General features: G+C 38.4%; 1 protein-coding gene across 7 annotated transcripts in view; it reads right to left on the bottom strand.

Moving 5' to 3' along the window:
* Nucleotides 1–23748, bottom strand: part of kcc (solute carrier family 12 member kcc) — an 836076-nt gene that overhangs the window by 200370 nt on the left and 611958 nt on the right. For all 7 annotated transcript variants that reach the window (XM_065231465.1, XM_065231467.1, XM_065231461.1 and 4 more), the window contains one exon: nucleotides 8972–9054. In XM_065231465.1, coding sequence (XP_065087537.1) covers nucleotides 8972–9054 — 83 coding nt within the window. The remainder of the gene's footprint in view (nucleotides 1–8971; nucleotides 9055–23748) is intronic.

The raw sequence follows: 23748 nt of genomic DNA, 5'->3' as shown, positions 1-23748 counted from the left end.
TATAGTAAAAGTGTAATAACAAAAGCTCTGAAGGAAAAACAGCAAAGTTACTCCGCACCACCAACCAAGACAAGTGGGGGGGCCCATCGAAGAATGGGTGCTTGGGGACTGTCAAGTAAATACCTGCTGGGAGGCAAACACGACGAAGGCGATGTATGAAAGTAAACACTCAAAAGTAAATATGCCCCAAGGAATGTTTTTCTGTTTTATGGTGAACTGTTTTTCTTGCGGATGGACGCTTTTGAAGCGCGATGCATCTGCGAGCTCGATACTATTCGTAAAGATGCAATTTTCTCGGAGCGTTTGGTTTGTGCGTGTTGGGAGTCTGGAATTTGTGTTGCATTTTGTATGTAGTAAAAACGAATGTAGCAAGGAGAGTGCATTTTGTTGTAAATTTTACTGCAAAATGTTATGGCACATCTAGAGTTGGACTCATTCTCAATGCTAAGCGTATGACTAGCGCAGAGCAATGTTGATTCAATGATCTAACTAGGGTACCATAGCTCAATACAGCGAACAGGTTTCAAAAGTCGCACAATGACTCAGGACATAGCAACATATTAAATAAGTATTCCTCCTGTGTTCCTCCAACATATACAAAGTTCTATTATTTTTACTTCTTGAAAATCGACTCAACTTTTACAATGTTCTTATTTTAAAAACTATTTTTTTTTCAAATTCTCTCAATTCGACCAAGATCTCAGAACATCTATGACCTCCTTCAGACTTTAGGGAAGACCTTGAACCTTTTCTACATTTTTTCTCAAACATCTGGGCGAAAGAAAGTTTCCAAAACATCCAGTATGTTTCCAAATCACAATCTGAAGTTCTACGATACTCTCTGAGCCACTACAAAATTATCTGAACTAATCGCTGAGCTCTACAACTTCGGCTTAACTTCTACGAAGGTCATTGAACATTTAAAAAATATCCCAGCTCTTTTATGAAGTTTTACGAAGATCCTCGAATTACTTTGTACTTCGCTTCCCAAGTAACAATTTAACAGCATTTTGGCTATTTTTAGTTTTAATACAGCTTTATGCTGTTTTAAAAACCTTTTAAAGTCTGACGAGAAAATCAGAAAGTGTCTGGTTTTAAAAATGAATTTAGTGCAGCACTCTATCCCTTTATAAAACTGTTAAGTAAATCAATTGGTATTTGTTTTATTGATGTCACGACAAAATTCTCCATTAGGGTGTTTTATCACTATAAAAGCAATTATGAAACCGTTCGGTTTCAAACGACATCAAAAAGCATATATTGGTGCGTTTTGGTGCCAATAAAGTGTATCACAAAACCTTCCACTGTTTACAAATAAAATTAAAGGATGGCTCCGCCTAGAGACAGAGAAAAACACAACCGAGTGGGATAATCGAGTAATTATTCAAGCAATTCTGTCGACGGAAGACAAAAGGAATCCAATGCCAGAACTTTCTGGGAAGACAGCTCTGACTAAATCGGTGAACAACAACAGAGCAGCCGATTGAGAGGAGCGAAGTGCGTGCGATTTACGAAGCACTGGAAGCCGTCAAATCAGACGCTTAAAATTGATTGGAATACACAGCATATTGTGGAATAGCATCACTGCCAAGCTGGGACTACGGAAAACTGCTGACAGGAAACTTCAGAAGCTGTCCGTCAGCTGGAAGTTCGTTGATTTCCGAACCATAGCATCGATTTCATTCGGCAAAAGGGTTAACTGTTCCAAAAATTCCAAGCAATTACGTAGATACACTTCCTGAGTAACTGTTTCCAATGGATGAATTGCCCTTATCAAGAATGTCACGCAACTTGTTGATTCAACGCTGCAGTAGAACATCGTTGCAATGATCGCATAACAAAACTATCGAAAGATAAATAAATTCTGACGCTTAACTTTTTCCAGCCAACTTTGCCACCAATAATGCCATCATAAAACTAAACGGAATAGGATCAAGCAAAATGGCTACAGATAAAAACAATTCAGTCTACTAATAATCTTCATAAAAGCCGCATTAAAATGTTTTGCATTTGCTAGCGATTTCATGACAGCAAAACAGCTTTTTCACAAATGGCTTATGGAAAATTAATGTTTATGCTATCGCCATATTGTTATTATTTCATTTGCGGTTTTTCATCTTCGTTTTTCAAGATGTTTTTCTTTTAAAAGAACTTTATTCTCATGAATTCCTCAATGGGCAGAACGAAAATCCTCAAATTGTCTCGGCTGGGAGCAATGATTCACATAACATACAACAATATTTTGTTTCCTAAATTAAAAATAATTATTCAAATCAACGCTTTCCGAAGGAAGACTTATTTTTATCGATCGATATCGAAGCACATTTCACATAAGATTTAATCTGTCACCTACACATAGACCACAATATTAGTTAGGATAATTTTAGTAATTCTTTCACTTTAATGATGAGGAAATTAATGAAGATTTTTGACAGATCCATTTAAGAAGAATGAATTTGGCAAGATGGGACAATATTTATGTATCCCTTTTTATCTTGATTGATGCTTTATTTTTAGTGCGCTTAGCAAGCGTCAAAAGCAAATGGCACAAGTATTGGTGCTAAATGGTTTTTATTGTACTTTTAATAAGTATTTCAAATGGTTTTCAATGCATTCGTCATATAACCTTTTTGCAGCAAGTCATTCTTGAAATGTCTGGATAATGCACTCTTTAGAACCTTCTTCAGGGTGGGCCAACTAGACAGATTCTAGTCCTAATGAGGTTTTGGTGGATGTAATAAAGGCAAAGCTATCTTGACCAGGATTTTATGAATGTTGTTTTATAGAAGCCTTGTAGTACTTCATAAAACGTTAAATGTTACTTGGGTTGACTTCTGAAAAGTTCTCAGAATCATTAGGAAGTCCACTGCACTTCTACAAAGTTCCCTGAACTTTTTAAGAAATTCATTGATTATCTGCGAAGTTCCCCTCTACAAAGTTTCCTGAGCATCTACGGATTTTCCTGATCTATTCTAAGTCCATTAGTCTTAAACAAAGTATCATGATACTAAAAGAAGACTTTTTTTTATTAAGTAACTTAAAATTAAACCAAGTTCCCTTAACTTCAATGAAGTTCCCCATGCTTGAGCAAGGTTCATAATTCTCCTTACGAAGTTTTCCTGAATTTTTACAAAGCTTCGAAATTCTCAGAAGTTTCCAAATTTATGTTGAAATTTCTGAATTTCTACGATGTTCCAATAACATATTTTAAGTTCCTGAAGTTTTAAAGAGTCTAATGAAGTGATAGAGCTTCAATGAAGTTCCCCGGATTCCTACAAAATTTGCAAAACTTATCTAAACGTCGTCAATTTTGATTTAATTAATATATTTGATGAAGTTCAAGAAAGTTCGTTGAACTTCTGCAAAGCCATATATAGGAAGACAAAAACATTAGCGCTAAAAACACCACTTTTAGGTATATGGTGCCTTGGGGAAAGTTTCTTCGTAATATTTTGACAATCTTTTTATGTTAGTGAAATTAGGGTGGTCCACAAAATTGGTGATTTGAAAATACTAACTATTTTATTATTTGAGATAGACCAATTCAGTATTCTAAAAAGTTGTAGAACAATCAATTTGAAGCAACTTTGCGCAAGACAGTAAAGTTATATCTCTTATGGCTCATGAGTTATGATTATTTTAAACAAGCAGGTTACCCCAAAAAAAAAACAGATTTCTTTTACTATCTTTTCATAAGTTAATTTCTCGTAAAAACGTTGTTTTGGACACATTTATAACTTATGATGACGCACATCCCAAGTAACCAACAAGCCCGTTAATCGCCCTTTTTGGTATATAAGGCTGCTATACGACTGATATAAAGTTCGGAAACCCTACATTTACCTTATATCGCAAAAAGGGCGATTGTCGGGTAGTTACCGGGCTTGGTGGTTACTTGGGATGTTTGCTGAAGTAACTAGGTTGCTATCTTTTATCTATAAAAATTTAAAAGAGATTAAAAAAATGGTTCTATTAAATTGTCAATAGCTCTAAATGGAGGAGATCAATTTTCAAACTTTTGATTCCATTTAAAAGATCGTGTATTTTTCATTTTTTAAGAAAAAACTGTGAGAGCGTTATTTGTTCAATGTATTTGAATTAATTTAAAAATAGTCATATTTTTTAACAAAAACTAGCCATATCTCTTCAAATAAAGGAGATTCCAATCTAGATCTAAGTTTTTATGAGAAATAAACGTATAAAAATATATTTAAAATTAGCCGATTTTCTAAGGGCCACTCTAACCTGCTCGTTTAAAATAATCATAACTCATGAACCATAAGAGATATAAATTTAATATCTAAAGCAAAGTTGCTTAAAATTTATAGTTCTACAACTTTTTAAACATCGCATTGATCTATCTCAAATAATAAAAAGTTTGTATTTTCAATTCACCAATTTTATGGACAACCCTTATTTTCCTTACATAAAAAGATTGTCAAAAAATTACGAAGAAACTTTCCCCAGGACACCATATACCTAAAAGTGATGGTTTGGGCGCTAATGTTTTTGTCTTCCTAAATATGGCTTTGGGACGTTTGGGCATCGGTCCCCAGAGCAGAGATGCCAGATTTTCAGACATGTCTGTGAATTTACATACTTTTATTTTTTTCACAGACATTTTTTTCGTTACAGACATTTACAGACTTTTTAGTTTTTCACAGATATTTAAAAACTTTTGTAATCGAGGGAAAATTTTAAAATTTATTTGGATACACTGTTTTACATCTTTAATTAAATTAAACGTGCGATGCATTTTGCAACACGCATTAGAAATTCGCGCGTTTTCAAATCCACCACACGAATGATTTGTCACTGTTATAGACAGTAATAGTTATAGACCTGTCAATATGCTGCAATGTTGTATCAAAATCGAACAGTTTCCATACGATTTGACGGATTTTATTGATACATCAACTCACGTTGGCCGGTCTATAACTTGACTGTCTATAGTAACTGTCAAAAAGTGAATGAAACGGACAGTGTGTTTCCATCCTAATCCATCTTTTTATTCGAGAACAGTTTTAGCACAGAAAAACAGACATAACACTCGCAAGTTGTTCATCGAACAAGCATTTAACGGTCAATTTAAAAGTATAGTAGTTGGTAGTACCGCCACCTGTAGCGCGCATATTGCGTTTGACGTTTACAATTCCCTTGCGTTTGACGTTTACACTCTACCGCCATCTGTTCAGCGTACTACCCACCACAGTGTATTCAACAGATGCCGGTAATGTTTTAGCGACGATGTTTTACAGTGAGAAATATTCAATGTGTTATGTTTGTTTGTCTGTGGTTTTAGTGCTGAACGAAGCAGCTATTTTAATCGTTTTGTACCTGAATACAAGGCGTTCAAAATGTGGAAAAAATTGACAAAAATCAAAGGGAATTCGAGAGGAAACCCTATTACAAACTTTTACAAAGGATCAGGTTAAGGAAAATCAATATAAATGCTTGAACTAATCATTATGTTGAGTTCTATGCAGTGTTGGAAAAGTTCGCAATATTTCACGAAGTTCTCCAAGGGGAAAGTTCGCGAGTCATAGTGATTTTTTGCGAACTTTTCCATCACTGGTTCTATGTTCCACGATACCTCAATCGCACGATGCATTTCGGCGCATGTCAAAATCTGTCCACTTCCGGTACCCGGTACATTTGAAAGAGGCCATTGTGATCATTGGGTCTGAATATGTCCACCATTGATCTTATATTTAAATTCTAATGTGATTTGAGGTGTCGCATGATGAGTTTTTGATATACAGTGCCTTCCCGTTTTTGGCAACATGACCTCATCAGCACATTCCTTCGTCAAATTTGGGCTAGCACTTTCTGGGGATTAATTCATGACATTTCAAGTAGATAGGATCCCCAAAGAAGGGTCTTGTGATATCAGAAATGGAATTAAGCGTTGGATGGATTTTCTAGAAAGTGAAGAAGACAAAAATCATGTGTTGCCAAAAACGGGAAGGCTCTGTATCAATCTTTTGCGAATTCCCCAGCTGGATCTGGAATTTACATTTTTGTTCATATCTTCGGAACCATAATTCCAACCAAAAAATAAATCAATAACAATCTATGCAGATCTAAAACACATCTTCTGGCATTTGTTCCACTCAAATTGATCCAGCCATTTCTGCAGAAAGTGAGTGAGTTACACTCATACGATCTTACATGCATACATACATATATACACACATACAGAAACATTTTCCGATCCCGTTGAGATGAGTCTATTGGTATATGCCATTCGTCTCTCCGGGTCTTGGAAAAAATTGTTTGTTTCAAGATATCATAGTCTTTCGGTACACCTTGGTGTACGAGAAAGGCAAAACGGTTGGTATCAGCAAATTGTGCAATATTTATCCAAGTTTTTCTGTGTGTAATTATGTTGCAAAATGTAATGAATATGTTGCTTGATATATCTTATTTTAAAACTGTATTTGTAAAATCGTTACAACAGTGTTAGTGTTTAGCACCAATTCATCGTACTTGGCTTCGTTGTACAGTACTCTCCATTTCTCGATAATCTTTATTTCGATAATCATTCCTATCTGCTGAATCGTTTCAGCAACCCTGATCCTGTTGTATTAACACTTTTTGAGCATGAAGTGTTTAGAATCGTATTAATATGCCTATAAATTGCTCTTTTGATTTCTCCATATTTCGGTGGTGGACTAACTAAGATCTCACTAAGATGTGCTCGTTCCACCGCTGCTGGCATGCAAAAGGACCAGTACTAAGCAGCTAACGGATTTCCACACTAAACGGCATATAAGATCGACTCAAATTTAAGTTTAAATTACTCAAACTCTAGAAAACGTAGTTTACTTGTAGACTTTGTAAAATTTTCGAGCCTCATAAATCTTTTTGAATATGTTGAATCGACAAAAAATTTACTCATTCAAGAAGTATACACTCAAAGATTAAATCACATATCCAATGGAAAATATTCATTAGAATTTCACTTTATTTTCATGTGATATCATAATTGGGAATTGCACCACAAAATCACATGAACCTTATGTGTCAAATAAAATTTTTCCTGTTAAATCTCGGAAAGTTTTACTCAGTCTATGAATTAACTACATTTCAAAAATATGAGTGAACTAATCATAACTTTGAGTCGACCTCATTTGTCGTGTAATCGTAATTTATCTGTTTATTAACTGCTTTTAACGTATACAGCTATCCCCCGAAGAATGCGTTACCCACTGAGTTGCACCCAACACTTTTTCTCGGCGGGGTTTCAACCAGTCGGTCTGATTTTTTGCATGTGAGTAGGGTCAATGGAGAACTAGTCACTTGCAGAAAATCGGAGCGCTTGGTTGAAAACCTACCGAGACAAAGCGGTGGGTGCATCTCAGTGGTTAACGCGTTCTTCGGAGGAAAGCTGTACTGCGTTAATGGATGCAAAAGCAGGTCTTTTCTGCTCGAACATGACTTTTACTGAAATTTAAAATTTCGCAAACTATTTCGAGACAAAAGATGATCCCCCCCCCCGTCACACGCAAATCTTCTGTTTATTTTATGCAACTCAATGACAGACATTTCTGAAATTTACAGACATTTTTCGCAGACTTCCGAAATAAAAATCTTGCATCTCTGCCCCAGAGTCAATTTTCTGGTCATAACTACAAGTTGATTCTGATAAGACGCCAATGAGTGCTTCCGAAAAAAGCGGACCTCTAAGGTCAGTTTTAACAACTAAACAATTTTATGGATGTTCCGGATATTACTGGTGAACCATTTCGTGGTCCCAAGGGTCCATTTTCTGGTCATAACTTCCATTTTATTTTGATGAGACATTTATGAGTGATTTCGAAAAATCAGAAGACCTCTTGGATCATTTTCATGAATTTCCCTCTTTTAGGGATGATTTGGAGTTGAGTCTGTAAAACATTAAGATCCAAACTTCGGGATAACACAAAATACTTTGTCATTTCAACAATATACTCCACATGATATTACGGGACTTCACAGACTTTTACCGGTTTTAAGATGTGTTCGAATCATAATAGAGGGCCTTGTTCATTCTGAACCACCGTAAGATCAGATCTCCGGGATGATTTGGAGAATCAAAGATATGTTTTTTCAACTCAGTTAAATATTTCACATGATGTATATGATGTTCCATGAAGTGCTCAAGTTCCCAAATGATTTCGATGAGCCCGTAATCATAGATATTTTAATCAAACAATTTATCGAGACATCGTATAATGCTGTGTAGAGTCTGCAGAACTTCAATATCTAATCTCCAGGATGATTTGGAGAACTTTTCAGACCATGTTTCTCCTGCTCAGGTCCTTTGTACTAATATATGCTTTTGCAAACGTACAGAGGCAACAGTTATGCTGAGGTTTTGGAGATTTAGGTCTTCAGCGTGTTTATGAATATCCCATTTCATGTATCACAATTAAAGATTTATAAATTCAAGAAATCTCCCGGCCTCGATAGCACTAACCAGTAGCATTAAATGATTGAAATCGCTGCTAAAGTCCCGCAGCAAAGTCGTTTCGGTCTCCAGCAAATTATATCATTGACTTGCTTCTGGGAGATATCGCAAGCCAATTTTCCGACTCGTTAGATTTCAAAGCTAATAAGCCTTCCCATCTTCCTTCGCGGGAGCCTTATCCTGTGTGAAACGTTCTTGCTTCATTTGATAGAAATTCGAAAATCTTCTGCATACCAACGTCGTCGTGTCTCTCTATCTCCTCCGTCCGTATTACCCGTCTGGATCAGCTAATTTAATCTAAAGAACTTTATCGCGCACACCGAAAAATCCTCTTCACGCCCATAAAAGTTGAAGGAAAATCACCAGCGTTGGAATTAAACCGTGAAAGCTCATTCATTTCCCGCTGGGACGATATACCTATGAATAGCATAAATGAAAAGTGCTCTCCCCTTTCGTTCAGGGATAGCTTTGGATGAAGAAAATATAAAAAAAATCAGAAGAACAGATATTTCCACTTACCTCGAAATCATGAAATAGCTCCCGCCCGCAGGTACCACCCCGTTCGTGGCAATCGCAGACATCGAAATGGCAGTTAACATAGTCTGATGCAGGTTTGGTGGTTGGTTGGTTGGTTGGTTGGTTAAAAAGATTGTGTTGGGAAAAAGAGCAGATAGAGACATTAGTAAAATCACTTCGCCACCATCGTGGGAATAATTGTGGTGTGGTTTGGTGAAATGTAAACTAATTTGATCCAACTAGTGCCGATATGGGTTAGTGTGAAAATGTGTGAGTTGATATGGGGGTGCCTGAATTGATTTTCCTTGAACGATGAATTAAGTTCGTGATCGAACGATTTTCGTTTTTACCAGACCAACAACGGAACAAAAAGAAGAATAACAAGTTTCCAAGTGTAATCACATTTTGACCCGACCCACCGTCCAAGATGGTCCCTTTTAGCCGTAAAAGTTCTAGCAGAAGATGAAAGCCGACCGGTTTGTGATCGACTTGGGAGAGGAAATGAATTATGTCACCGAAAATCTTTTGTACGATGGCAAATAAATCAAATTCAAATTGGAATCTCCACCAGCCGGCTCTTTCATTTCATTGAGGCGGCGGGAGATGGACGAGCTTTTGTGACGGAGATGACCTATTGCAATGTGGATTGCGGAGGGATATAAGCAAGATGGAAATGGACGAAGCCATCGGAAATTGGGAATAAAACTTATTCAGAGAGGCGCCTCTTTCTGCTGGTTGGAATCCGTCAGGCAGAGTGAAATGGGATATGTTTGACTAGGAGGGACTGAGAAACAGCAGTTATCTGAATAAAAAAATGGGTGCTTGTAAAGTGGACTGATTTTTGACACATACACACATACCGAAATTGTCGTCGGAAGAAAGCTCGTGTTTTTTTCTTTTAACTGTCCACTTCTTATGATAATTTCTTCGACTAACTTTTTAACGCACAACGGGTTGCACAACATGAAAATTTAAAATTTAAGAGTTAAAAAAAATCCAAGCTTAGAGGATTTTTCAAGATTCTTGAACGATGCTTCGGTATTTGAAATTTTTCCAAGATCTCTGATTTGAGAACAAATATCAAACAATGGATCTTGGAAAACTTTTAATGTCCTTGGGCTTGAAGAAAATATTCATGATTCTGGCATTTCGTGGCAGTACCTTTGAAATTTCTGATTAATTTTGAGGCGAACGTAAAGGATAATTCCAAATGAAATGATGAGTATTCTAAAAAACATCATACTGGTAAGAGTAACTAGGGGAAAAACCTAAAATTATTAACTCCTGCTTTCAGTGCTATTAGGCATGGAAACAATGGAATTTTTTTTTGATTTCCAGTCAAATTGAAAAAAAAAAACACACACAAATTTCATCAAAACTGATGTAGCACATACGGCTTTCAAATAGCTTGCAAATGCAAACCCGGACTAGGACGGATGAGTTTTCACCACTAATGTGTTCATACTAACTTGAAGTTTCATTCGTCCATAGATTATATAATCGAATTACGCAGAATTTGACAACTTTTTTTTTAACAATACAAAAGTACATAATCCTTAAAAATCACATTAAATCAAGCTTAAACATTTAAATATTGACACCATCATCCATCATCTAGTTAAATACTTCCCAAATTTATATAAAGGGTGCCCCACATCAAATTGCATTACGGAAAAAAAACCGCTGTAGAAATTGACCCATTGAGTATTTTTTCTTGAATATTTGGGTAGAATTAGCTTAGAGTGTATTGCTTACACTGAATTTTTTTATCGCGGTCAATTATTCGAAAGTTGGAAAAATGGCGTCACCCGAAAAGCAACGTCGCGAATTGATTGTGCGCAAGCACCTGGAAGATCCTGAACTCTCTCATCGGGACATCGGAAAACAACTCGGAATCGTGAGTCGTATGATTAAACGCTACTACGAAACTCTGAGCATCGAACGGAAGGAGAAATGCGGTCAGAATGGATGTTCTATTAGTGATCAGGATCACAAGCGTGTCGTGAAAGCGTTTAAGCGGAATCCCAATGCTTCGGTCAGCGATGTAGCCAAAAAGTTGAATCTGTCCAAGTCTTTCATTCAGAGAGCCAAGGACCGGGCGGGACTGCATACGTTCAAAGTTCAGAAGGCTCCAAATCGTGACGAACGGCAAAATACGGTGGGAAAGTCACGGGCCCGGAAATTGTACACCCAGATGCAGACGAAACCTCATCGTCTCATCGTGAATGATGAAACTTACGTCAAGGCGGACTTCCGGTAGCTTCCGGAGCTACTGTTCTTCACCGCCCAGCACAAGTTTGATGTTGCGGAGGAAGTAAGGAAGCAGAAACTTTCAAATTTTGCCAAGAAATACATGAGCAAGCGATCTGATCATGTGGCAACCGGAGTGCGCCGTTCGTGACTGCCGGGGCTGTAAACGGGGAGATATACCTCAAGGAGTGTCTACAGACGCGTCTGCTTCCTCTGTTGAAGCAACACGAGGGCCCTACGATCTTTTGGCTGGATCTAGCTTCGTGCCACTATTCAAATGTTGTCCTGGAGTGGTACGAAGATTGAACTAAGGTTAATCGAAAAATATTGAAGTAAATAAATATGTCAACAGCTTACTAATGGGTTATATTTTATGGTCTGAAAGTTTTAAAAGGATTGGTCAACTAGGTAATTTTCTACAGCGTTTTTTTCCATGATGCAATGTAATGTGGGACACCCTTTATAGCGTATTTGAATAGTTTCCAGCATGTTTTTAAGTATACAACAAAAATAAAACAACATAGAAAACCTCACAGAGATTTTTTATTATTTTGGTCAACTTTTTGTTCTAGGTATTCCACTGTGCGATGTTTAAAATTCAGATCTTTTTTCTGTGTAAATACTCAGGAGATTACCAAAGGTGTTCTATGAAGAATTCCGAGATAGTTCTGAGAAGAATTCAAAGAAGGAGAGCTTCAATTTAATTCTAAGGAGAACTCCAAGGTGTGAAGAAAATTCAAATGATTATTTATGCATAACTAGCTGAGTGTGCCCGGTCTTGCTCGGGATCCAATATTAGCTTGAGCTTATGCGCCGATTTAAAAAAAAGCATGCTATATTGTACGTAGCCCCCCCCCCCCCTATTATCTAAGGGGCTACCCCCTATGATTATCTCCTTATACCCCCACACTCGCCCCCACATGCCTAATTTGGTTCCATTTGCTTGATTAGTTCTCGAGTTATGCAGAAATTTCTGTTTCATTTGTATGGGAGCCCCCCCCTTACAGAAGGGGGAGGGGTCTCGAACCATCATAAGAACCTTCCACGGCCGAAAAAACCCATGTATACAAATTTTCACGCCAATCGGTTCAGTAGTTTCCGAGTCTATAAGGGTCAGACAGACAGACAGACAGACAGAAATTCATTTATATATATATAGATAGATAGATAGATAGATAGATAGATAGATAGATAGATAGATAGATAGATAGATAGATAGATAGATAGATAGATAGATAGATAGATAGATAGATAGATAGATAGATAGATTACTAGGCAAGTGTATGAATAATTCCAAGGGAATTCTGAGGAGAAATTCAAACGAAGATCTAAGTAAGATTCCACGGGTATTTATGGAGAAAACATAGGGAATTTCAAGGAATTGTAAGGAGAATCATTTAAGGCACATTTTAAAACGATTCTGGTTGTTCTGACTACAATTTCAGGAGAATTCGATGGAAGTTCTGAGCAGTGCTGTCACGGTAAATTTAGACCTGATTACTTACTATTTTTTAATCAGGAAGGGACCATGCTATTGGAGTGACATATACGGACGAAGGTGGACGATGGGATTGATTGAACGTACGAGAAGAAGAGGACGGACGGATTCCACTGAGACTGAAGGATACGACGGGACAACATCCAGGAGACCAGGGCACAAATTCTACAATTGGCGACTTGGTGGTGGAGCGGAACGCACGCGGAAGGTAAATAACACCGACAGATTTATGGATGCTCTTCGAACCAGGAAAATAAATCATCGATAGTGCCCGTTCTTTTTCTGTTTTCATGCGGTTTCGGTCTGCCAGGGTGTAGCGCTAAGCTTGCACATTGTTATCAGATCAGTTTCGTGAGTGAGGAATTCTGTGGTGCGTTTTTAGCTTATGATTTTTTTTCATCGTACAATTTATAAAATGATGAACATCTCCTTGATGGGTCGAGAATCAGTAGTATTCTCTTGGAGGTGGCAAAGGTCAATTGGACCTTCCCAGAGAAGCGAGAATTTCCGGAATTCTCCTTGTTGGTTATAGAATGTTACGCATTCTCTTGGAATTGATGAAGATCAACTGTATGTAAAAGTAGAATTTTGGAATTGTCTGCGTATGTAACACAAATAAATCCTGACGGATCTGGCGAAAGTCCTCGTCCTAGTTTTATTCAGAAAGCAGTGTCGACCGTTAAACTCAATGTTGTTCTCGATCGAGTGTTCGTATGAAATGAAATCCGTGCTTAAATAAATGTAATTTATATCCTAATATCCAAGATGAACACTAGGTATTGTTGAGTTGTGTTTCACGAAAACAATTGGTTTTATTGCAGATGGAGGACATACGCCCTATTCCTCCGTTTCGATGCAACCAAATTGAGACGAGCAAACTGGTCAAAGAATGGCGAGGAGTTAATTGAGTGCTACTTTGCAGCTTACGGAATTACAGACCAGAAGGTCATGCGAGCAAAGCTGCTTCACTTAGGCAGTCCTGCTCTTCAAATTGTATTCAGGAATCTCAAGAACTATGACCACGTACCGGTGGTAGCGCTCAACTGGGGGTTCGATGCCGCCGTTGAAAAATTGGATGAATTTTTTGGACCAAGACATCACAGCACATCCGAGCGTAGGAAGTTGCGACAAATGAAGCAAAAGTCAAACGAGCGGTTTGCTGATTATGTCATCCGTTTGAAACAACAGGCCACGGAATGTGGATTTGAGAAGTACGGAACGAAACTAGCTTGACGGACGCTATGGTCGAAGGATGCACTTCGAATGAGGTTCGCAGAAGGATTCTGTTGAAAGATTTACCGTTTGCTGTGATTGAAGCACTTGGCATATCGCAAGAGGGAGTTGATCAACAGATGGAGGAAATTGTTTCGTCGAAACCACCAGAGAAGATTTACAAGGTAGGGCAGTCGACACCAGACCCAAAGGACAGCAATAAATCGCTTTTTAGGCCGGCTTTAGTTTGCTACAACTGCGGACGCAAGGGTCAGGTTTCGGCATCGATGGCATGCCCTGCTCGCTACAAGCAGTGCCATTGCAGCAACCATGGACACTTCGAGAAGATGTGCCGAAAGCGTAAGCATAATGATTCCAAAGGATCGGCAGGATTAGCGTGGTAACAAAATTAGAAGAAACATGTACCTCAGAAGGCAAGAATTCTGGAAATGGTGAATAGGGTAAAGTATACTACGCGTTTTATTCTGGAAATGAGGCCAATGTGATCGAATGTGTTGTTGGAGGTGTGAAGCTGGAAATGCTCGTTGACTCGGGTTCAGACGCTAATTTGATAAGCGATGACGCGTGGACTGACCTCAAGTCACACAATGTCGCAGTATCCTCTTCCACAAAGGGATCCTTTCGAATCTAATACGGTACTGATAAACCTTTAAGTATCTTGAGATCGTTCGTATCACTCATCGCAGTAGGTGAACGTGAAGTCCGTGCAGAGTTTCTTGTTGTGAAAGGTGGCCAGCTTTGCTTGTTGGGTGACGTCACTGCTAAAGAGCTAGGTGTCCTACGTGTGGGGATACAGGTCAACCGAATGATCGAAGCATTGAAGCCGTTCACTAAAATAAGATGCATAAGGGCTCATATTCACATGGGCCCAAATGCAGTTCAAGTATTCCGACCGATGAGAAGGATTCCAATTCCTGTTGAAGAAGCAGTCAACCAAAAATGGATCAACTGTTACAGCGTGACATTATTGAGGTCAAGTCCGAGCCCACTAGCTGGGTGTCTCCGTTAGTGGTTGTCGGTAAGGCAAATGGCGAGCCGCATCTCTGTCTTGATCTTCGTCGAGTCAATGAGGCTGTCCTGAGGGAGCATCATCCCATGCCGATTTTCGATGACTACGTCATGCGCTTGGGAAAAGGAGGAATGTGGAGCAAATTAGACATAAGCGAAGATCCAAGCTATTTCGTCCTTCAGAGAACTTCAAAATGAAGCCGAAGTTCGAAGTTTTCTTGGGTTGGAAAACTACCTCAACAAATTTATCCCAAATCTGGCCACGTTGGATCAGCCATAACGACGCCTTCTAATTAAAGAAGCAAAGTTTATATGGACGGACGAGCAATCTCGTTCATTATAGGCAATTAAAGCAGCTATGAGTAGAATCTGATACTTGGATTTTTACAAGGTTGAAGATCGCACGGCTGTAATAGCCGATGCTAGCACTTCGGGGCTAGGAGCCATACTAGTCTCATTGAAGTCCTTAACTGAAACAGAATGAAGATATTGTCAAACGGAAAAGGAGGCCTTAGCTATCGTGTGGAGCATTGAAAGATTTTGGTATTATCTTTTGGGAAAGAAGTTTCAGATCTTCACGGATTGTAAAGCACTGAAGTTTTTGTTTTCCCAACGTTCGAAGCCTTGCGCACGTATAGAACGTTGGGTGCTAAGGCTGCAGACTTTTGATTACGAGGTTATCCATGTAGCAGGAAAAGACAACATTGCCAAAACACTTTTGGGGTTGTAGTGTATTGACCATACCCTGTTAATACAACATTGCTCACCTCCAAAGAGAGAGGTAAAACATACTCACCTATCAGTAAGGGACCTTGCTTTTGGAGTGACATATACGGACGAAGGTGGACGAGGGGATTGATTGAACGTAGAAGAAGAAGAGGATGGACGGATTCCACTGAGACTGAAGGATACGACGGGACCATATCCAGGAGACCAGGGCGCAAATTTTACAAATGTACACTAATTAAAACTAGGGTACGAGGAAACTTATCTGCAATCAGGTCGTCATAAAACTTAAAAATACTGATACTGGTTTCGGGTATTGGCTATTCAGTGACCGGTGGATCAAAACACTTCGATATTTTTTGTCCAACATTACAGTCTTTGGAATTGGCCTTCTTCAGAGAATATAAAGTTGTACCATCTTTCGTTCAGCGCAAAATGTTCTACAACATGAAGAATAAATCTAGCCCTGATGAAGATTCTAACCCCTGGATCGAAACGTTGATGATGATAAAACATTAATCAGCACTTTATCTTGAACATTGGAAAACTTAATCAAAATGACTAATCGTTCAAGTTTAAACATCCTCGCAAGTCTATCAGTCTGGTCTCCGATGCTTATCAGAAGTTGTTGAAACTGCCCTAAAGATCTCTGAACTTTAATAAAGTTCTCTATACACTTCGCTGAATTTCTCAGTAGTTTTTAAAAGTTTCCACAGTTTTCCTGAAGTAAATGAACTACCCTGAAGTTATTTGATCTATCTTTGAGTTCCTATAATTTTTCTGAAGTTTTCTAAACCAAAATCTCTGAATTTCCCTCAATTCATATGATCTTGCCTGCACACTACCAAAAAGTCATGTAAATTTCCGTGCCCTGAGACCGACACATGCAAGCGGCCCAAATGACATAAGAATCAGTTGAAAGAAACGAGAAAATAAATTCAATCAATCGTACTTTTCGTCGAGTTGCGTATGTTTCGGTTTGGGAACACTTAATTTTACATGACATGTTTGTTTACGTTCCATAATTTACGTCAAATATGGATTACGTCTCGTGTAATAATAGTTATTTTTAAGTGTGTGGAGTGTTTGTTCCTTCCTGAAAAAGTTTTCTAAACTTTAAAGAAGTTCTCAGAACTTCTCTGACGTTCCAAAAATTTGCCTGTTATTTATGGAAGTTCACTTGAGACCTCGCAATATTTATGAAATTTTCGGAATATTTATGAGATTCTCGGATTTTTCATGATTCCTCGAAACTTCTTGAAAGTTGTGCTACTGATTAACGAAAAGTTCTATGATCTTCCTTTAACAAGGGGAATTTACGTATTCTCATCAATCTTAGCAGCGTGCACGCACACATGTGACGTGTTTGTTCGTTTATACTTATCTGCTGCTGGCTTCTCGATCCTTTCCAATCGACAGAATTGTCCAAAACTGTTTGATGCGTTTTTACAACGCTCCAAACTTCTTAGGTGAGTGTGACTATTAGCTGCATTTTGTAGTGCATATATTTCATTTAATGACAAATATGGCATAACAGGATTCCTCAGTCGTAAACTTGAAATCAGATTGAAGCTGAAAGACTAAGGTATCGTGTGAAACATCCATCGATTTGTTTTGGTGGGAAGATCTTGGAACTGAAGAGATGGACCAGAAGTGAAGGAAAAAGTATTCCGTACAACACCAAAAATCACAACCGCGTAGTTGGGGCCTTCAACCGAAATCCGAACGCCTCCGTTAGGGATGTGGCTAAGAAGCTGCACCTAAGCCGAAGTTTTGTCCAGAAGGCCAAAACTAAGGCTGGACTTCGAACGTTCAAGGTACAAAAGGCCCCTAATCGCGACGAGAAGCAAAACAAGTCCGCCAAAACCCGTGCCAGGAAGTTGTACCTCAACATGCTGACGAAAGTTGAATGCTGCATCATGGACGACGAAACATATGTGAAGGCCGACTTCAAACAGATCCCCGGCAACCTGTTTTTCACGGCCAAGGATAAGTTCAGCGTTCCGGAGCATGTCCGCACTCAGAAGATGTCCAAATTTGCGAAGAAATTCCTGGTTTGGCAAGCCATCTGCACGTGCGGGAAGCGGAGTGCACCTTTCGTGACCCAGGACACGATGAACGGACAGGTGTACATAAAAGAGTGCCTCCAGAAGCGGCTGCTTCCTCTCCTGAAGGCCCACAACGTCCCAACAATCTTCTGGCCGGATTTGGCCTCATGCCACTACTCCAAGGACGTGCTGAAGTGGTATGCGGACAATAAGGTCAATTTCGTGCCGAAAATGTTCAACCCTCCCAACACTCCGGAGCTCCGCCCCATCGAGAAGTACTGGGCGATTATGAAGCAGCACCTTCTTAAACGACCTAAGGTAGTGAAGACAGTCGAGGAACTGAAGAAAGTATGGGTTTACATGCAAAAAACGGTTGATTCACAGGTTGTGCAGAATCTTATGGCCGGGGTTAAGGCCAAGGTGCGGGCATTTGCGTATGGACTGTAAATAAAATACGAGTAAAATGGTAAAATGAAGTTTAATAGTTATTTCTCAATCCCTGAAAATTTGATGGCAATCGGATGAAAACTCGAATTTTGCGAATCAATTTTGTGTGTGGCAATTTCATCGTGGACACCCTTTATGTTGTGGTTTTCCTTAATTCTCTGAGGTTCTTGGGCCTTCTGTAGAGTAATTTCCTTGATGTAAATTGAATACCTTGAGGTTTTATGATCTTCCCTGATGTTTTCAAAACTATCCTGAAGCTCTCGAAATTCTTCTATAGTTCTTGATACTGTCCTGAAATAAATGGAACTGTCCCAAGAATCATCAAAATTCCCTGAAAATCAATGGACTTCTGTAAAATTTCCAAAATATGTTTGAAGTTTTCTGATCTTCTAAACAGTTCTGAACTACGAATGCATTTTTCTGCTAGGCTTATAAAAGAATCATTATTTCAAAGGGACATTTACATCCCTGGTGACAGAATTCATAACTAAACTGTGCACCATCCAATAGATCTTGTCCATCCGAACCACTTTGCCAAACATTCCTCTGTTGATGCACGGCCGATTTTCAAGAACGTGTCTGTCAAAGTTAATTCCTTGTCTAGAATAATTGCAGCAAGCAGGTTTTTTTGAAATTTTTCCATGTGTCAAATTTAAGTGAAAATTCACCAAATGGAACACAGCCTAAGTTCCGAACTGAGATGGCACGCCTCTACAAATTAGTCCAGCACTCCTGTTTAAATGGGGGTATCTTTGGTCACCAATAAAGGCCTACCAATTCCTTCAAACCATTTCATGTATATACACCCGATAAAGATAGATTCGCCATCACCGCACAGTGTGAGTCCCATATCACAAACTTTTGATTCGTGACGATTCATCCACGTTCATTTGACCCAGATCCAGACCAACGCACTTGTGCTCTGCTAGTTGAGTTGTCGCCATTCGGAACTCAACCGGAAGATATTTTGCCAATTCAAATAATAAAGAGAATAATAATTGAGTAAAGATTTCTGCCCCGTCATCCTTGGGGGGTCGTCCGACACAAAACTCGTTCGATCCACCAGTAGTTAGGTCACTCTGAATGGTTGGCTGCTAGCTTTTGATAAGCTCACGTACGCTTTCTTTTGAACCGAAGCGGCTGGAGTCCTTTTCCGTTTCGATGCCGACAAGGCAAAATGGAATGAATCGTGCGACAAGCAGCGACAGCAATTATCGTTAGTCACATTCTGAAAGACCTGGGTGTTCCATTTTAGGTACATTTAGGTAGGGTTTTTGTCTAATTTTTGGCCTACTAAGCAAATGCCGCAAACGGGTTTGAACATAAAAGTGGAATTTTTCTACTGAAGATCCAAATTTATTTACCTTTCTGTATAGACCATGAAAGATTAGATTATATTTAGTTGAAAATACAACACTGATTCTCAAGCCTAAATTGGGCAAATGATTTTTAATTTCGTACAAACACATTGAGGCACCATTGGATTAAATTTGGCACTCGGATGAAGGCAAAAAAAAAGAAAACGGATTCGCTTGGAGGGCTTCTTTTGTTTTTTTAGAAAAAGGCGTATGCCAATGGGCCAAACATAGTCGCTTAGGCCGAAGTAGTTCTCTCCCCTACCTATAGTAAACCGGGCATACTTCATATTCCTGACGGCGGCGACTTGCTCTTTGTGATTGTGACACATATATATGATCTCAAGGCATTGTGTGTGTGTGTGTGTGTGTGTGTTTCTAAGAGGACTGATTTATTACTCCCAAAATGACGACTTCCCTACATCCCCACTGTGGCGGTAGTCAGGACGACGACGAGAATGCTTAATGGTGTCTACTAAAATATGTTTGTGAATATAACTATATTTGTTCACTTAGTAAAGTAAATGAATTCCTTTCTCTCGAGTTAATTGTTTATGACATGCCATTACCTGTGGAAAGACATAACATGCGTGGGTGGCTAAACACCGATGAGCGTTGAATTGGAGTCATGTGTGTGTACACTGTACAGGCTATAAAGACGATAATTAATGCGATCGACGGAGAAGATGTGGCTTTATAAACGAAAACAACTTTATTTGTAAATCGTGAATTAAAATTTAAGAGCTCGTAATTTTGCATCACTTTATAAACATCACGAGTTTGTTCATCAAGCTCCGTGTTTTTGAATTTGTTTCGTATCGATTTATGTAGTTGCACGAAGCTCAATTATGGATAATCCACTTTTGATAAATTCGATTGGTTTTCTCTGGAAATGGAAGTGATATGGATTTCTGAATTATTTCCCACGCACTCCAGGCAGTTGCTGCCGGTTCATGGGTGCTACTGCTGCCGACAAATTTGCATATATGCAAAGCTGGACTATCTGACTGGCCGTACGATGCATACATGTATGACCTTAATAAAAGATTAATCACGGCTGATGCATACGTTGGTGCTGGTGGTTTGCAGTTCCGGTATGATTTATTCGTGATTATAACAGTCAGAAATGGTTGATATCTCGTTTGAAATTGGTTATTTTTTTGGGTTGAATTATATTCATGGAGTATGCATATAACCCACTGAACAGTGCCGAAAAAACAAAGAGAAACAAACACACAAATCAATCACGCTGGTGCATGGCATTTGTAGAATAGAACGGTTTATGTCATGACAAGTTGCTTGGTAGTTATTTATAGCATTAAATGGCTTTAAGAAACTTTAGAAAACCCTACGCACCTGCTAAAGAAAAACCAGAATCTATCCATGTTTCACCATATACCTTCTTTCTTATTTAAATTCCTACGAAATTCCTCAGCTGTACACCCTCACATTCACAATCAAGGGATAATTATTCCCCAAAGTTTCGTCTAGTTTAATCACATTCTAGCCACATTCCAAGGTAATCATCCAACCCTAGATAATTTTATCAATCACAGCTTAACCATCAGCCATTAGTCCTCATTGAAAACATGCTGAACTTCACCTAGATTAACGTCTATCATTAATAACCATCTCGTTTCACACCGAGTGACGGCAGCAGCAGCAGTCAGTTCTGCCAATTTTTTCGACTCGTCTGAGCCCCAACTCTGTCCCTGTCATGAGCACCCACCGATTTATCTATCGGTGGATTGGATACCTGCTGCTGCTTCCATCTCACCTCGCTTGCATCCCTACGTCAAAGGGTTCTTCCAATAACGAAAGAATGTTAATTACTTTTGATTGATAATATCCAATCAAGGCGCAGCAGGAGACGGAGGAATCCGATTAGTTTCATTGTGATTTACGCGACCAATCAATAGGTAGGTATACTGATCGAAGACGACGCTCGCAGCTATCAGCCGTTACTCGGGTTGACAAATTCCTATCAATTATTGATCCCGAGTCATCATTTGTTGAACTTTGCACCCAACATCCAACTACCTTCAACTGGAGGTACTCAGAGTACCAGAGTAAATGAAACCTGTGCCAACTGCTTCCGGCAGCTTCGATTCTGCGAGCAAATGTACACATATTTTGATTTCAACAAACAATGCCAAGGCGTGCTCTGTGTTAATGTTTACTCATGTTCATTGTTTGCTGATGGGAGATTGTGTTCTTGCGAAAGAGATACAGTTTACTTGATAGTATACACAATCGCGCGCTCTGTCTCTCTATTGATAAACAGTGCCCCACCATTGCGTTTGTACCTACGGGAGTGAGGATGCAGAGATGCGAAAAGTTGTTCAAAAATGGAGGAAGTCATTGTTAAAGGGTCCATTTTTCTTTAAAAACCCTGAAATTGTTGAGCTTCAAAGGTAAGAGATTCGGTGGTTCTACTCCATAGAGTGATTTTATCGGAGATTAGGTACTGCAGCGATAGTACATAGAGTGAATGTTGACGATTCTTTCCAATACACATTAGGGTGGTTCAGAAAATCGATTACGCTCCACCAAGCTCAACCCATTCTAAATCAGATTTTGATCATTCCCTCAAAAGTTGAGCTCATTTGGATGCTATCTCATACTGCACTGACCCTTTGAAGTCTATATGGGATTTACCATGGGAAAAGTGATCTTTTAGTTCTTCTTGTCCTAGCCTTTTGTTTTAACGATTTAAGTGTTAGTATGCTATCTGTACTTATAACAAATTTTCTCAGCTACAAGTTTGCTCAAGACCACTTGGAACGTTAGGTTTATTAGTTATTGATTGATTTCAAAGTCGATAACTCTCTGATATGAGTAATCGGCTGCTTTCAGGACAACACTGCATTTTGCACTATGACATAGTAGCCTGGTTGTTTTGTCCTATTCTTCCTGCCAAGTACACATATGTTTAAATATAAAGAGAGAGACAGAAAGAAGGATTAGTAATTTCTATTTAATTCCACCATCATAACCGTATTTAGAATCGAATGAGTGTGGTGTAGCCAAATCGATATTTATAGCCACGATTATGCGCATAGAGCTCGAAATGGCAAAAAAAAAGCTACTTTTGTCCCGACCATTTCAAATTTGAATGAAACTTTGCACATATGCCAAAGATTAAATTTTCCATTAAAAAATTATAATTTATGTATGAAAAATGTGTATATATAAATTTTTAATAAAATTATATAATTAACAAAAATCGGTATCGGTATATGTGACGTGTAAATTGAAGCAATATACCATTATGGTCTACAAAAAAAAAAAAAAAAAAATACACTGAGAGAAAAATCACTGTAAAATCGTGTTTAAAAGTTAAATTGTTAATTTCCTCAAAAGGCACCTCTTCAACAAGACTAGGTTGCGTTAGATGATAGATTGACTAGACTATCATTTTGTTCCAGAAGAATATAAAACTATGGCTGCAGAGCCTAATGAACAATATTGTGAAGCAAGAACGATTCAAGAAATATAAAACCCTAAAAATTATTTGCAAAACTGTTCTCAAACTGTTTAGATGCAAAGGTTTTCAATCCATTTAAATTGATATTGAGTAGGATCAAGGAATGCTCGTAAATTTCTTTAAATGTAATTAGGTTATGTGAATCAAATAAACACTTAACACAACACTGTTTTATTAAATCCGTTTTTGAATTAAATCAACTGCCCATAAAAGCATAATTGTCCCATATTTGCTGGATTTCCTATTCATATGGGACAGTTATGCTTTTATGGGCAGTTAATGCCATAATAAAGAAGTTCTAAATGCTAACGATATTATTAATGGTTGAATCATATTCCACATGGTTTACACGATAACCCGAAAAGGTTATCAAGCACTTCTTATGATTTTTGTTATTCCGGTGTGGTCTCTATTTGAATATTAGCTAGTCGTAAATGAAGCCAAATACAATAATGCCCCATACGGCCTCTTATTAATGATTTATTATTTCGTAGCTCATGTGTTTGATTTATAAACTGAGAACTGCTAGCTTTAAGGTTCAAGACACAGTCTATCAATTGGGATTCTTCTTGTTTTTGAAATATTCTTCAATCATCATTTAAAGCAAGTATTTCATGATTTTACATCGTATATTTCCTGGGTAAAACACCATCACTGCATTTACTTAGTTGTGTTCTTCGTAGCATTCCACAATTTCACGTAATCGAATACACACAATTAATTTAAAC

This window comes from Ochlerotatus camptorhynchus, unplaced genomic scaffold (genome assembly GCF_037179485.1).
Source record: "Ochlerotatus camptorhynchus isolate MF236.1 unplaced genomic scaffold, CSIRO-AGI_Acam_v1.1 ptg000357l, whole genome shotgun sequence".
NCBI lineage: Eukaryota > Metazoa > Arthropoda > Insecta > Diptera > Culicidae > Ochlerotatus > Ochlerotatus camptorhynchus.
The sequence above is the reverse complement of the archived record's forward strand: the minus strand, read 5'-3'. Positions and strand labels throughout refer to the sequence as shown.